The sequence below is a fragment of the Dunckerocampus dactyliophorus genome, chromosome 6 (assembly GCF_027744805.1).
Source record: "Dunckerocampus dactyliophorus isolate RoL2022-P2 chromosome 6, RoL_Ddac_1.1, whole genome shotgun sequence".
NCBI classification, from domain to species: domain Eukaryota; kingdom Metazoa; phylum Chordata; class Actinopteri; order Syngnathiformes; family Syngnathidae; genus Dunckerocampus; species Dunckerocampus dactyliophorus.
The window spans coordinates 7,206,021-7,218,643 of NC_072824.1; the positions used below are offsets into that span (position 1 = coordinate 7,206,021).

Below are 12,623 nucleotides of genomic sequence, written 5' to 3' on the forward strand. Positions count from 1 at the left end.
TATCTGACTCGTAATGTCACAGTCTACATTTATTTAGGTAAATACCACAATTATTTATTCAAATGTTACACATTATTGGAATGATACAGTGTACAAATTAAAATGGAAATAAAGTTTTTTAAAGAATGTGTGCATCATCTAAAAAAGTCCCCATCCGTGTTCCGGGAGGAGAGATGTTTGTTAGCTAGTTAGCATCGCTGCTGTCTAGCTTCAAAGCTCACAGGTAACACCTTTAGACTACAGCATTTGTGGTATTCCTTTTACTTTGAGGGACAAGGAGATTTAATGATCACGTTTTAATTAAACTGAATTGTTATACGACTTAACTTCTTGTGTTAGTGTTCACCTGCCTCAGTACAAAGCCAACAAATTTATTATTATTATTATTGCTAATAATACAATAACATCATAAATTCATGTTCTGATCCAAATGCAACTGGACATCGGCTACTGCTACGTCACAGAAAACGTGTGTCCATGCCCAGTGATGGCAGCTGACCAGACAGAACCAGAGGTACCGGAGAACGCAGTGGGCAGGCGTGTGTCGTGTAATGGGGAGCGGGCCACGGTGCGGTTCGTGGGTGTGGTGCCGCCCACAGCAGGTATTCTATGACGTGTCATGATGAATCCAATCAAAGTCAATGTTCTATGTCACTACTGGTTTATTCTACATTGTGCTGTTTGTGTGTTTGTCAGGCTTGTGGCTGGGGGTGGAGTGGGACGAGCCAACCAGAGGGAAACATGATGGGTGCCATGAAGGAGTCCAGTACTTCACTTGCAGGTAGTCCCATCAAGGCATCCCAGTAAAGAAGTCCATGTACATTTAACCAGCGCTCACTTCCTGTCAGACACCCTAAAGGTGGTTCCTTCCTGCGTCCGGCCAAGGCCAGCTTCGGGTCGGACTACCTGACGGCGGTGAGGCGCGTGTACCACGTTGACGCTGAGGCCGTGCTCAGCGAGGAGATCTCCATCTCCTCCAAAACTCTGGAGTGGGCGGCCATCAAGGAGCGCAGGTGCGCATGAAGACATTCGCCAAGGCTTTGCTGAATCAGACGACCATTTAGGAAGGTCACATGTCTTAAACACAACACATGAATATCATCACGTGTGTTCATGTTTACATTGCTGCATCATCTGGATCAGTTGTTGACCACTTTTAGGACTTCACCGCTATGTTGAGTGCAACCTTGGAAGATAATCTAGTCTGTGTGTGTGTGCACATGCTGCAGTTTAGAAAGTCTTCAAACAGTTCTCCTTCAAGGCTGTGAGGTGAACGGGCCTGGAGCAGATGGAGAGATCCAGAAGACAACACCGAGTATCTTTGTAGCTGTTGTTACATTTAATCGAAATCTTTGCCATTGTTGTTTGTCACTTTAAAAGCTTTCATTGTGAAAGTCACCTGGTGTCCATGTTTGACCTTTGACGCGGTGATCAGATGTGACATTGTTGGACCTGAGTGCCTCTCTGCTGTGCTGCTGGGACGACATGGTCGCCATCAGTCATCAGCTGGAGCACCTGGAGGCTCTTCAGCTCAGGTACCAGACTACGCCTCTCGCCGCCGCTTGCTTTCTGTCGGTCCACGTGACCTCTGACCTGTTCCTTGTGCCCTCTCTTAGCTTTAACAGACTACGTTTGCCCTCTGACCCCGTGGCCCACTGCCAAGCCTTCTGCAACCTCAAAGTACTCACCCTCATCAGCTGTGAGCTCACCTGGACCCAGGTACATGTTGGCATGTTAGACCATCAACTAAACGTTTGTTCAACATTCTGCTGTTTTGTCTGTTCAGATCCTGCAGTGTGCCCCCATGTGGCCGCAGCTGGAGGAGCTTATCCTGGAGGACAACAACATCAAGGAGCTGCAGAGGTGAGACACGCCCCCCTTCCTGGCTGTTTGGAGATGAGTGGGCGTGGCCGAGCTAACTGCTAACGTGTATGACCTCTTTCAGGCCTGAGGGTGTCTTGCAGAAGCTCAAATGTCTCAACTTGTCCAAAAACCCTGTGGACCAGGACAGCCTGATTAACATGGCCTCTCTGCTCAGGTCTTCTAGAGCATGAAGATATTCATACAAGTTGAAGAGTGCCTCGTGTGGCTGACATGTAAACTGCAATTTCTTCATATGCGTGTTTGCAGACTGGAGCAGTTGAACATGGCTGAGACTGGATTCTCCCACATTAAGTTCCACGACGCTGCTGCAGGTACGGTCACATGATACTTGTTTTTCACGTACACTTGCCGACGTGACTTGTCTTCGTCTGTGTGTTTGTCCCGCAGGAGGTCAGACGGCCATGTTTGCATCACTGAAGAACCTCAACTTGGACCGCAACAACATCACTGAGGTCAGTTTTTAACACACACAGGAAGTGCACGCTCGTATTTCACAATAAAAGCTGTCACATTGTGTCATCAGTGGCGTGTGATTGACGAGCTGGCCAAGTTGTCCGCTTTGGTTCAACTTTGTTGTCGTGGCAACCCGCTGGCCAGCAGCGACCGAAACCCTCAAACCGCCAATCAGATCATCATCGCCAAACTGGGACGACTGGAGGTCCTCAACAACTGCAAGGTGGGACCTGTGTGTGTGTGTGTGTGTGCGTGTGTGTGCTCAGGCTCATGTGTTGTCATGGTTACGGGCAGATCCACTCTCAGGAGAGGAGGGGGGCCGAGTGTGACTACCTAAAGATGTTTGGCGAGGAATGGCTGCAGGCGAGGGGGCAGAGTCAGCTCATCGAGCAGTTCACATGTCAGCATCCTCGCTACATGAGCTTGGTTGACAGTAAGCCCCGCCCATTTCCTCAGCTGACTGTCTGCTTATCACACTAATCGTTACATTGATGACCTTTTAATGACAATTTCGCTAAAGATGATTCCGCTACTAAAGTTGTGTGTTTGTCTCAGAATATGGCGCTCCAGAAGAAGGCGAAGTGAAGAAGCGACAACCTTTTGCGCTTAAAAATCAACTGTTAAGTAAGTTCTGCCCCTTTCTGCTGTCTACCCTGTGATTGACCGGCAAGCAAACATCTTAGGAGGCCCATAGTAGTAATTGTAATGTGATCTACAGTTGTTTAATGACTGACTGCCACCACAAATATCCATGATGACATAATTTCTTCTTCACTTTCCACGGCAGAGATCACGTTTATCTTTGCTGACGACAGTGACAGGAGGCCCGTGGAAAAGAAGCTTCCGGGTAAAGCTGTCAAGCCATTGGTATGCTAAGCAACCAGCAGCCCATAATATTATAATGTGTTTTTGTGTGTGTGTGCTGTGCAGCCTCCATGGAGGTCCAGAAGGTCAAAGGTCTTCTGTCCAGACTCATGAAGGTTCCTTCAGCTGACTTGAGACTCAGCTACACCAGCGCCAAGGTGCTTGCCTGCTAATGTGCTAACACCACGTTCACATCGATGATCACATGAGGACGTGAGGATGTTTTTTTCCCCAGGTTGCTGACAGAGAGTTTGATATGGACAGCGACTTGAAGACATTGCTCTTCTACGCCATTGACAACGGAGACCACGTCCTGGTGCGCTGGCTCTAAACATACACACACACACACACATATATGCACGTACCTCACGCAGAGACTGAAATGTGAACTTTCATCTCCAACACACATGTAAAACAAGCTTGAAAGTCAAGTGACCAGAAGAAGAGCAGCTGTTATGTTGCCATGGCTACACGTAAGAAGCCTTACAGCACCGCCTGCTGCTGAACAACTTTTTGCATTTTTTTTTGCCACTCCCCCAAGCTGATCAATATTTGATAGACTCAATCAATGAAAGAAGATATATACATGAAGTTTGTAGAATCATCTCACTAAAATAAAAATAAAAGGCCAACACATACATTGTAGTTTTATTATATTTTACTAGAAATGAAAAAAACCCTGGCAGGAGGCAACTCTTCATCATCATCATCATCTTGGAAAGAGGTCATCATTAGCACCATTCCATAACATCATCAATAATAATTATAATATACACATTATAAAAGTGTAAGCATTTATTAACCATTTTACAAGAAATCAAAGATTTGAATAAAAAAAGTGTTCGATTGTTCATCACAGTGTAAAAAGTTAAATATTTTTCAACTTTGTTCTACAAATGTAGAAATAACAATTTTTTACTTTGCCGCTGCACAGCCGGCGTCTGGGCAGCGGCACGTGAAGCCGCCAAGGCGCGGCAAACAGAGGTGAGAGCAGCCGCCATTGTTGGCGCACACGTTGTACACTGGAAGAACAAAGGACATGTCAGTGATGTCACATGACCAGCAGCCATTGTAGGCATGTGATGACACGCTAGCATTGCATTACAAGATGATTTGGACAGTATGTTAACAATGCTAGTAGATATAGAAGAGTAGAAGCATACCTTGTGGACATTGCGTCGTGGTCGTGGTGATGCCGTAGAGTCGAGAACGTTTCTGCGGTAGAAAGTCATCAATTTCTTTTCCCGAGTGAAGGTCGACAGCGACCACAGCCTCCCTGATCAAAACCAAACAAAAAACATGGCCGTCGGCGATGTGTCGTCACTTAACTGCTGAAGTTGGGTTTTGGAGGGGTGAGGAGTACCTCCTCCAGTCGGTGTAGTAGAGCGTCCTCCCTACAGATACTGCAGCAAAAGGATACTGGATCTTGTCCACCATCTGACGCCGCTGTCTGTGAGCCAGGTCCAAACACTCCACCTTACGACTCCCTGCACGGCCCAACAGTTATGCCACTTCTAGAAGCTTCTACAGGCACTTCCTGTCACATGTCACACACCTGCGTCCGCCCAACACAGCTGCTGGGTGTCGCAATCAAAGGTCAGCGCGTTTGGAAGACCGAGTTCGTCTTGGACCACCACTGTCCTCTCCGACCCGTCCATGTTGGACATCTCAATCTTTGGACCGTCTCTGTCCCAGTCTGACCAGAACAGCTGCCTGCACACATGCAGCCTCCTTTAGTCTTGACGACTTTTTAGTTACATAACTGCAACATTACTATCACCTTGGTAACAGTAATAGATTTTTGTCATCTTTACAAATTTACTGGTACTAGTAATGGATTATTGCCACCTTGGTAGCAGTAATATATTACTATCACCTTATTGTCACTAGGTTACTGGTACCAGTAATAGATTAGTATGACTGACCCGTATGCGGGGTTGGTGACGATGGCGCGGGGGTTGACGAGGTCCGTGTCAAAGAGAACTCTGCGCTGGCTGCCGTCCAGTTTGGAAACTTCCACCGTGTCCCTCACGGAGTCGGTCCAGAAGAGGAGGCGGGCCACATGGTCGATGGCGAGTCCTTCAGGACTCTGCAGGTCTGACCCACAAAAACATGACAAGAACGTCTAGAAAGTGTTCCATACACGACCATTAGGTAGCGCTACCTTCAGTGACCACAGGGACAACGTCTCCTCCACCGAGACGAGCCTTGCTGATGGCGGGCGCTGTGATGTCAGTCCAGTAGACGCTCTGGCCCAAACAGTCAAACGCCAATGCGATGACCACGCGATCCTGAAGTTACCAGATGAGACGCTGTCATTGGCCGAAAAGGTGAGGCATCAAGAAGTATCAAAGGAAGGACGATGTCTCACGGGGACGTGCAGCAGAACTTTGGCATCGTCCTTCTTCATCCCATATTGGTCCAGAGGAAGGAGCTCAATCTTCCCACTCTGTGCAAACAGTACGTCCGTCCCAGCGGTCACGGGGTGGACATCGGGTCGTGGGGTCGGTCCAATGGGAGTGGGAGTGACGGCACGTTGGATGCCTGCACAGGAAGACACATTCCTGATAGGAGGATGGGCACAGCAGGAGGAATATTTGAGAAAACCGGAAACTCACACAAGGGGGCGCTGTCGTGTGTGGTGCGAGTGTTGGTAATCTCCCGGCCACTGGCGTCCACACACCAACACTGTCCCACGCTCTGGTGACACTGCGTGGAGCTGTACGAGCCGTCTTCCTCGCACTGAGGAGCCAGCGCTGCCGCGGGACGCCGCCTCAGGAAGGAGAAGAAGCCGGAAGCAGATGAGGCCGCCATGGCGCTCTCACGCTCCCTTTCACACGCGCTCTTCTCACGTTCTGAGGACACAGAAAAGACTCACGAATGAACCGGTTCTTTTGAACGGCTCATTAACACGAATGATGGGAATTGAGTCGCAGCTGGCAACTGTTACATGGGGAGGAGCGCAGCACAGCTGCACGGTGCTAAGTACAAATAGATATGCAAATAGCATCACACCATGTTTGTGCGTTGCCTTCACATGAGTGCACCAGTTAAAAAAAAAAACACACACACACAAACACATGAATGCCCCTGCCTTGGAGAGCAGAAGCAGCAAGCGGCCTAAATGAGGAGGAGGACAGTCAGAGAATAGTTAGTTTTTTCTGTATTATTAACAATATTACTGTATGGAAGTATTTGCACTAAAAGCTGTTTTGCACGGAAATGTATTGTAGCCTGATTTCTTTTTTAATGTTTATACATGCTCAAATTTGTACCAAGCGGTTTCCAAAATAGTGACGTCACCGTCAAAACAGGGTGATATGGCGCCACCATGTGGAATATTTACCATGAATCCAGATCAGACTTTAAATTTAATCCACAGGTCAAATAAGGTTATAATCAATATTTCAGAATAATTCAAACTCATATTGGTGGGATATCTAAATTCATTCCTCTCTAAAACAAGTTAAGGCCAGGCTGACTTCATAAAATTTAATATCAAAATGAGCAAATTTTTTTGAACGGATCTTTGAAAGGAGCGGCTCACCAAGATCCGGCTCCCCTCAAAGAGCCTTAAATCCCATCTCTAATTTAGAGTGCGACATTGCACAATGCTTCCCCCTGCTGGCTACAGTTACAAATCAAACTAAGGTCCGAGTGAGCGGGAAAGACAGGCGGGTATAAATGAGAGCTTGTAAATAGACACCAACATTCCACCTACCTGAGGAGGCGGGGCGACAGTGGACACCGTCCCCGTGGTAACCATGGTGACAGTGGCAGCGGAAGGAGCCCAGCGTGTTAGAGCAGACAGCATTCTTGTGGCAGCGTTCGGTCTCACACTCATCCACATCTGAGCAGCAGGAAGGGTCAAAGGTAAAACACCACCCCCACAGGGGGACAGGAAATTGTTGAGCACCGACATACCAACGCACGTTTTCCCATCAACGGCAAAGACGAAGCCGGACACGCATTCGCAGCGGAAACTTCCGGGAAGATTGATGCAGACAGCCTTCTCTCCGCACACGCCCAACGTTTCCAGACACTCGTCTACATCTGTCAATCAACGTGAGCATGAAGACGAAAGAAAGATGGTGTGCGACGGGTTGCCACAGAGTCAGGCTCACCCTGACACTGGCGTCCATCTCCGACAAATCCCGAAGCGCATTCGCAGGTGAAGTGGAGCTGCGGTCCCGCTCGGCACATGGCGTTGACGTCACAGCCGTGTCTTCCCGTCAAGCAAGGATTGTGTTCTGGAAGTAGAGCTGACACAGAGGCAAGAGCGGGTCAGTCATGTCCTGACAGGAAAGTGGACACAGATGTCCCTCATCTTTCCCGCTGAGTCCTGTTTGCTTTGCTAGCAAAGGTCCCCTTCTCCCCTTTGAGGTATCTGCTGACCTTTGCCTCCCCAGCTGAGGAAACACACGCAACATCTTTGATGACTTCGTCATTCCACACGCCAACAACACGCTAAAGAAATGTATGGACGTGTGTTCTTTGAAGCTATCCAGCTAATCAGCAGCCAGATGTCCATGCAATGCCTACCTATCAGCTAAAGACGACACAAAAAGAACATTCCACACGCTTATCTTCATAGCAAGGTTGTGCTAAGAACACGTCAATAGCTAGACGACAGACGGAAGACACACTACAACGTTTAAGGACAAAAACATTCTTCGAGTCGTCCTTGCTGTAAACAACACGTGGGCACACATCCATCCGTCCATTCATCTTCCGCCAATTCGAGGTTGGGTCGTGTGGGCAGCAGCCTAAGCAGGGAAGCCCATACTTCCCTCTCCCCAGCTACTTTTTCCAGCTCTTTGCCGGCTGATCCCGAGGTGTTCCCAGGCCAGTTGAGTGCTAGGGCTGCCAAGGGGTCCTGGGTCTTCCCCGAGGACGTGCCCCGCCCGAGGGAGGTGTCCGGGAGGCATCCTGACCAGATGTCCGAGCCACCTCACCTAGCTCCTCTCAATGCGGAGGAGCACCGGTTCTACTCTGCTTCTCACCTTATTTCTAAGGGAGAGCCCAATGCAGGGTCTGCATCACTGCAGACGCCGAACCAATCTGCCTGTCCATCTCGTGTGTGAGCGCACATTTCATCAAATTAGCATGCTAACATGGTCATGGTTGCAGAATTATGAATTGTGTTATGTGATGAGCTCCACTGTAACTTGTGTGCATGTTGAAGATGAATTAAACCATTACCATTACCATCTATAAACCTTGATTAGTGTAATTTTAGTGACACATGTTGGAGAAGACGAACAAGTTAACTGACTGTGGACGGAGCCAATCTTGTTGCTGGTAGCGCAGCGTGTCAGATTGTGACCAGAGTCAAACATCACAAAGATCTGGTCCACGGTCAGCTGTTGGCTGGATGGCGCCATTTTGCTGGCCCGGTCATGAGGGCAACCCTGGAATGTGATGGTCTGACGCAACTCGTAGCTTCTGGTGTGGACGTCGCCATCTGGTGAGGTGATGGTGTAGTCGCGCTGGGAGGACAACGTAACCACTGGAAGGAGCAGAAGAACACGCTGACGTAAGGTTGTCATCTTTACATCTTCAGCCATGTTTGTTAGCATGTCCGGCTAATGTTTACAAGCACGTGACGTGAAATAATGTAACATCTCGGCTAGAAAACTAACAGTGTCTGTTAAGGCGACGTGTTGGCGTGCTTACGGTTATTGTGGTGGTAATAGATGTCTTTGTAGGGGCTGATGTGGACTGTGGAGCCCAGCTCAACGGCAGGAAGGCGTCCCTCCAGTCGGGTGCTGACCACAAGGTGCTCGTGTTCGTCGATGCCGTGAAATTCCTGCTTGATGCTCAGACGCTCGTTCCCGGGCTGGAAAACGACCTCAACGTGGCAGGAAAAGACGCCGCCTGTGCAAAGCGACGACGTTATTGAATGAAGTTAATTATGACCAACAGCAAGTACATGCGTGTCACCAATGAGCCGGAAGCCGTTGTGGAATCCTGGTTGCTCCAGTGCGAAGGCCCAGCCGATGACTCCTCCCAGTGTTGACAGCGGCAACAGGGAGGGGCCTAAGCTATCTGGGATGTTGCTTACAGCCACATACGCTCGCCCGTCGTTGGCCATGACATACGAGTGCAAGTCGCTGTTGAGTTCTGTTTCGGAGAACCCGACAGACACACGTCCCAGGACTTTACCGTTCATTCTTTGAGCTTTGCCTGCGAACAGAAGCAAACGTTGTGTAATATGTTCTAGAGTCTAGACTATGCATGACAAGCCAACCTGTACCCACCCTCTGCCACGCACTCCCGCCCACTGCCGTAGAACCCAGGCCTGCAGTGGCAACAGTAGCCGTCAGGGTGGTCCCGACAGTCAGCAAAGGCAGAACATTTGTGTCTGTTGTGTTCACACGTGTCCAAATTGTAGGCAAAGACTGAAGAGAAAAACAACATCTTGATCAGCTTTAGTTGCTTAGACCTGGTTCTGATGCCTCATGTAGACCAGTAAGTGGGTCACCATTCACATCCAGATCGTCATCTTCATCTACAACCACAATCTGCGGCTGCTTTAGGTTTGTGTAGTGAGCTTTTATTGGATCATGGACTGGAGAGTGTCTCGTCTCAGGTGCGGATGGCTGGTGAGGGTATCTTGGTTCAGGTTTATCTCGGTATGTCTGATCAGGATGATCTGAGTAGTTCTGATCAGGGTGGTGCGGGTTTTTCTGTTCTGGTTGGTCAGGTTCTTCATGGGATCTTGTCTCTGGTTGTTCGTGGTATCTCGGATTTGGGTGTTCTGTTTTTTCGTGGTATGTTGACTCAAATTGTTCCCGGTGTCTTGACTCCAGTTGGTCAGGGTATGTTGAGCCAGGTTGATCTGGTTGTTTGTGACTCTTTTTGGCTACTTCTGTTTTTTCATGGTTTGTTGACTCAGGTTCGTCAGGATGTCTTGGCTCGGGTTGGCTTGGTTCTTCCTGGTATGATGACTCAGGTTGGTTGTGGTCAGGGTATCTCTTTTTGGGATGATCCGGATGTTCAGGATATCTTGAAGGTTGTTCAGTGGGTCTTGGCGCCGGTTGTTCTGGTCTTTCATGGTATGCTAGCTCAGATTGGTTGTAGTGTGTTTGCTGGTCCCAGTCAGAGTGATTGTGTGTTGATGTTCCGTTGGTCTCAGATTGGGGATACTGTGTCACCAGCTGTTCTGGTTCTTGAGCGTCCATGTAGGACACAACTACTGTGCTCTTAGGCTTCGGGCGAGTGGTTTGGTTGTGTACTGGAGTCTGAGTCGTCAACATGTCCGGTCCTTCCATCACTGTGGCTGTGGCTAGCTGCCTTACATGCGTTGACACGTCCTCTTGTTGCTTTGGCAACATCGCCACAGGAAGGCTGGTGGCGTTTCCTGGTGTGATGTCAACAAATTTGGGCGTCGCTCCAATCTCATACACCCAAACTCCCAGCTGTGCCGCATTGGTCTTCCTGTTAGAAGAGGACATGTTTATTGTGCAAGAACCTTTCTACGCCGTGAGACGTCACATACTCTGCCAGCTCCATGATGGAGGTCTCGTTGTCATTGGTGGTGCGGAAGTAGACCCCTTGCTTGTTGAAAAACCATCCCCGCAGCGCGCCTTCATTGAAGCCGGCCTCCAGGGGGTGCTTGTGGCCCGCTACTGAGGTGGAGAGGAACTGCAGGCCGCTTGCAGGGTACAGCAGGATGGCGCAGGTGGAGGAAGGCATGAAGACTACAACCAACTGGAAGGTGTTTCTCTGAGGGAATAAAGATGATGTCTCCTCAGCTACCAAACACCTTTGAGCACCACTTGGACAAGCTAATGTTTACACACACAACACATAGAATTCTTCATTTTGAATTAATCATGTAGAAAATTCTCAGGATTCTTTGAGTCACATGTTGGTCAAGAATGTGACCTTCAATCAGCAGAAGACTTCTTCTCGGTCCTTCCTACATGCTTCCTCAAGAACAGCTTAGTGGCTCACCTCCACGTCCCAGCCGTCCCCTCTATCAGACGTCCCAGCGGCAGCCATGTTCTCCCAGGTGACCACCAGTATGCTGGATGGTTCTACTCCGTCATCCACCAGGAAAGCCTTCTTGACGTGCGCCGTCGCTCGACTCAGCACGGCAGAGTCCGTGTCCTCTCGGAAGTAGACCCTACCTCGCCCATCACTGGTGTCCAGGTCTCCAAGGAGCGCAGCCACCATCTTGAAAGAAGCGGGCATCTTGCCCAGGTACCACTTCTCTGCCGGAGGCTGCACCACTGACAGAAATCCATTGGTGTTGATCTGCAAGCACACATATTAAACGGGTTTTTATTTCAATGCCAGTCAACATCCATGCTAGCCGTCACCAATAGCTGATGAGTTGTTTGGATGATGACAAGCTGACACAAAGGACAACACATCGTTAACACGTAGCATTAGCAAGTCAAGGTCAACACAATGCCTCTGTAGAAATGCAATGTAGAAATGCGCTGTGATTGGCTGAGCTTCTAGTAAGATGATGCACCACCTCAACCATGGCGGGTCATTCAAAGTCAGGAGATGATGAAAAAAGTCTGAGCTCGCCTGAAGGCAACACAGACTTTTTGCAGAGAATCTTGTTGTCTATGGGGGAGGGAAGCTGGTGGAGGACACCTCTGATTTGACCACGCCTCCCCCAATCTGGTTTGTCACATGACCTCTGGAATGTGCCTTTTATCACTTTTATTTTGCCAACACACACACACAGGTGTGTGATGTCAATGAACTTAACGCTGATGAGCCAATCATGCCATCACTTTGCAAAGATGATCAAGATAAATCAATCATTATTGATCACAATGGAGTGTTGACTTTAAATACATTTAGGTTTGATTTGTCATGTGACTAATACACGAACTTGTTTTTTTTTCTTTTTCACAGTAAAATGAAAGGTTACTTCTAGGTTCTCCTGTATTACTTGTCTTCATGAAAGTTTTCAAGTAAAATGAACGCTTCCTTTTTGGTTCTGTTGGGAGTAATGCTAAAACATTAATAATGTAATGGGGAATAAAAATTAGTACTTTGAGACTCACATAAACTTTGTGGAAGTTCTCGCTGAACAGCAGCAGTGATCCATTGAGGAAAAGTTCGGCGGTGGAGTCAGAACCGGATTTCAACTGCTGGTCTCCTGCTTCTTCTCCAAAGGGGAACAGCTGGTCCAGTTCTAGAGCCCTGCTCAGGAGGCTCAGGCTCAGCACACACGACCAAGACCACAAGCAGAACCGGAACCGGTACATCTTCGCGTTGCTGGACTACAATCAAATCGGAGTCACTGGGAAGGGGGGGACGACGGATGAATGGAGCGCGCAGTACGGACTTCACCTTGGGAGGGGGCGGGGTCACATAACCGTGTACCCACTTCCGGTTGGCATTTTTTCAAAACCAAAGCTGGTGTGCAATTTGTTAGGTCCTCCAAATTGTGT

At 48.7% G+C, this 12,623-nt stretch overlaps 2 protein-coding genes across 4 annotated transcripts; one reads left to right on the plus strand and one right to left on the minus strand.

Annotated features, from left to right (window-relative positions):
• The first annotated feature begins 131 nt into the window (after nucleotides 1-131).
• Nucleotides 132-12,383, plus strand: tbce (tubulin folding cofactor E). Of its 3 annotated transcripts, none has more exons than XM_054779711.1 (18): nucleotides 132-223; nucleotides 465-602; nucleotides 697-781; nucleotides 849-1,013; nucleotides 1,230-1,315; nucleotides 1,436-1,535; nucleotides 1,617-1,719; nucleotides 1,787-1,863; nucleotides 1,946-2,038; nucleotides 2,131-2,195; nucleotides 2,272-2,336; nucleotides 2,408-2,560; nucleotides 2,632-2,770; nucleotides 2,893-2,961; nucleotides 3,125-3,184; nucleotides 3,268-3,359; nucleotides 3,437-3,517; nucleotides 12,354-12,383. In XM_054779711.1, exons 2-18 carry the CDS (start codon nucleotides 488-490, stop codon nucleotides 12,366-12,368), a joined length of 1,563 nt encoding a protein of 520 aa, XP_054635686.1. In that variant the 5' UTR covers nucleotides 132-223; nucleotides 465-487; the 3' UTR covers nucleotides 12,369-12,383. The 3 variants fall into 3 exon arrangements, with proteins under 3 accessions (XP_054635686.1, XP_054635684.1, XP_054635685.1); XM_054779709.1 differs by lacking the exon at nucleotides 12,354-12,383 and adding an exon at nucleotides 3,621-3,841; XM_054779710.1 differs by lacking the exon at nucleotides 12,354-12,383 and having other exon boundaries at nucleotides 3,437-3,841.
• LOC129182967 (nidogen-1-like) lies at nucleotides 3,853-12,600 on the minus strand. The gene is made up of 19 exons (XM_054779675.1): nucleotides 12,234-12,600; nucleotides 11,161-11,463; nucleotides 10,703-10,929; nucleotides 9,686-10,641; nucleotides 9,462-9,602; nucleotides 9,145-9,387; nucleotides 8,878-9,078; nucleotides 8,477-8,710; nucleotides 7,326-7,463; nucleotides 7,126-7,254; nucleotides 6,923-7,051; nucleotides 5,820-6,056; nucleotides 5,573-5,745; nucleotides 5,366-5,492; nucleotides 5,127-5,298; nucleotides 4,757-4,914; nucleotides 4,565-4,688; nucleotides 4,365-4,477; nucleotides 3,853-4,223 (listed from the first exon to the last, which is right to left on the minus strand). The coding sequence occupies exons 1-19, from the start codon at nucleotides 12,435-12,437 to the stop codon at nucleotides 4,117-4,119; spliced, it is 4,116 nt and encodes a 1,371-aa protein (XP_054635650.1). The 5' UTR covers nucleotides 12,438-12,600; the 3' UTR covers nucleotides 3,853-4,116.
• Between the last annotated feature and the right edge of the window lie 23 nt (nucleotides 12,601-12,623).

Bases quoted from the DNA above. Each gene is read 5' to 3' on its own strand.
- tbce (XM_054779709.1), top strand. From the start codon at position 488: ATGGCAGCTGACCAGACAGAACCAGAGGTACCGGAGAACGCAGTGGGC. The intron at 2,561-2,631 runs GTGGGACCTGTG...GGTTACGGGCAG, and splicing joins AGGTCCTCAACAACTGCAAG to ATCCACTCTCAGGAGAGGAG. The intron at 3,185-3,267 runs GTAAAGCTGTCA...TGTGCTGTGCAG, and splicing joins CGTGGAAAAGAAGCTTCCGG to CCTCCATGGAGGTCCAGAAG.
- LOC129182967 (XM_054779675.1), bottom strand. From the start codon at position 12,437: ATGTACCGGTTCCGGTTCTGCTTGTGGTCTTGGTCGTGTGTGCTGAGC. The intron at 9,603-9,685 runs GTGACCCACTTA...TTTTCTCTTCAG, and splicing joins TGACGATCTGGATGTGAATG to TCTTTGCCTACAATTTGGAC. The intron at 4,224-4,364 runs GTATGCTTCTAC...TTGTTCTTCCAG, and splicing joins CACGACGCAATGTCCACAAG to TGTACAACGTGTGCGCCAAC.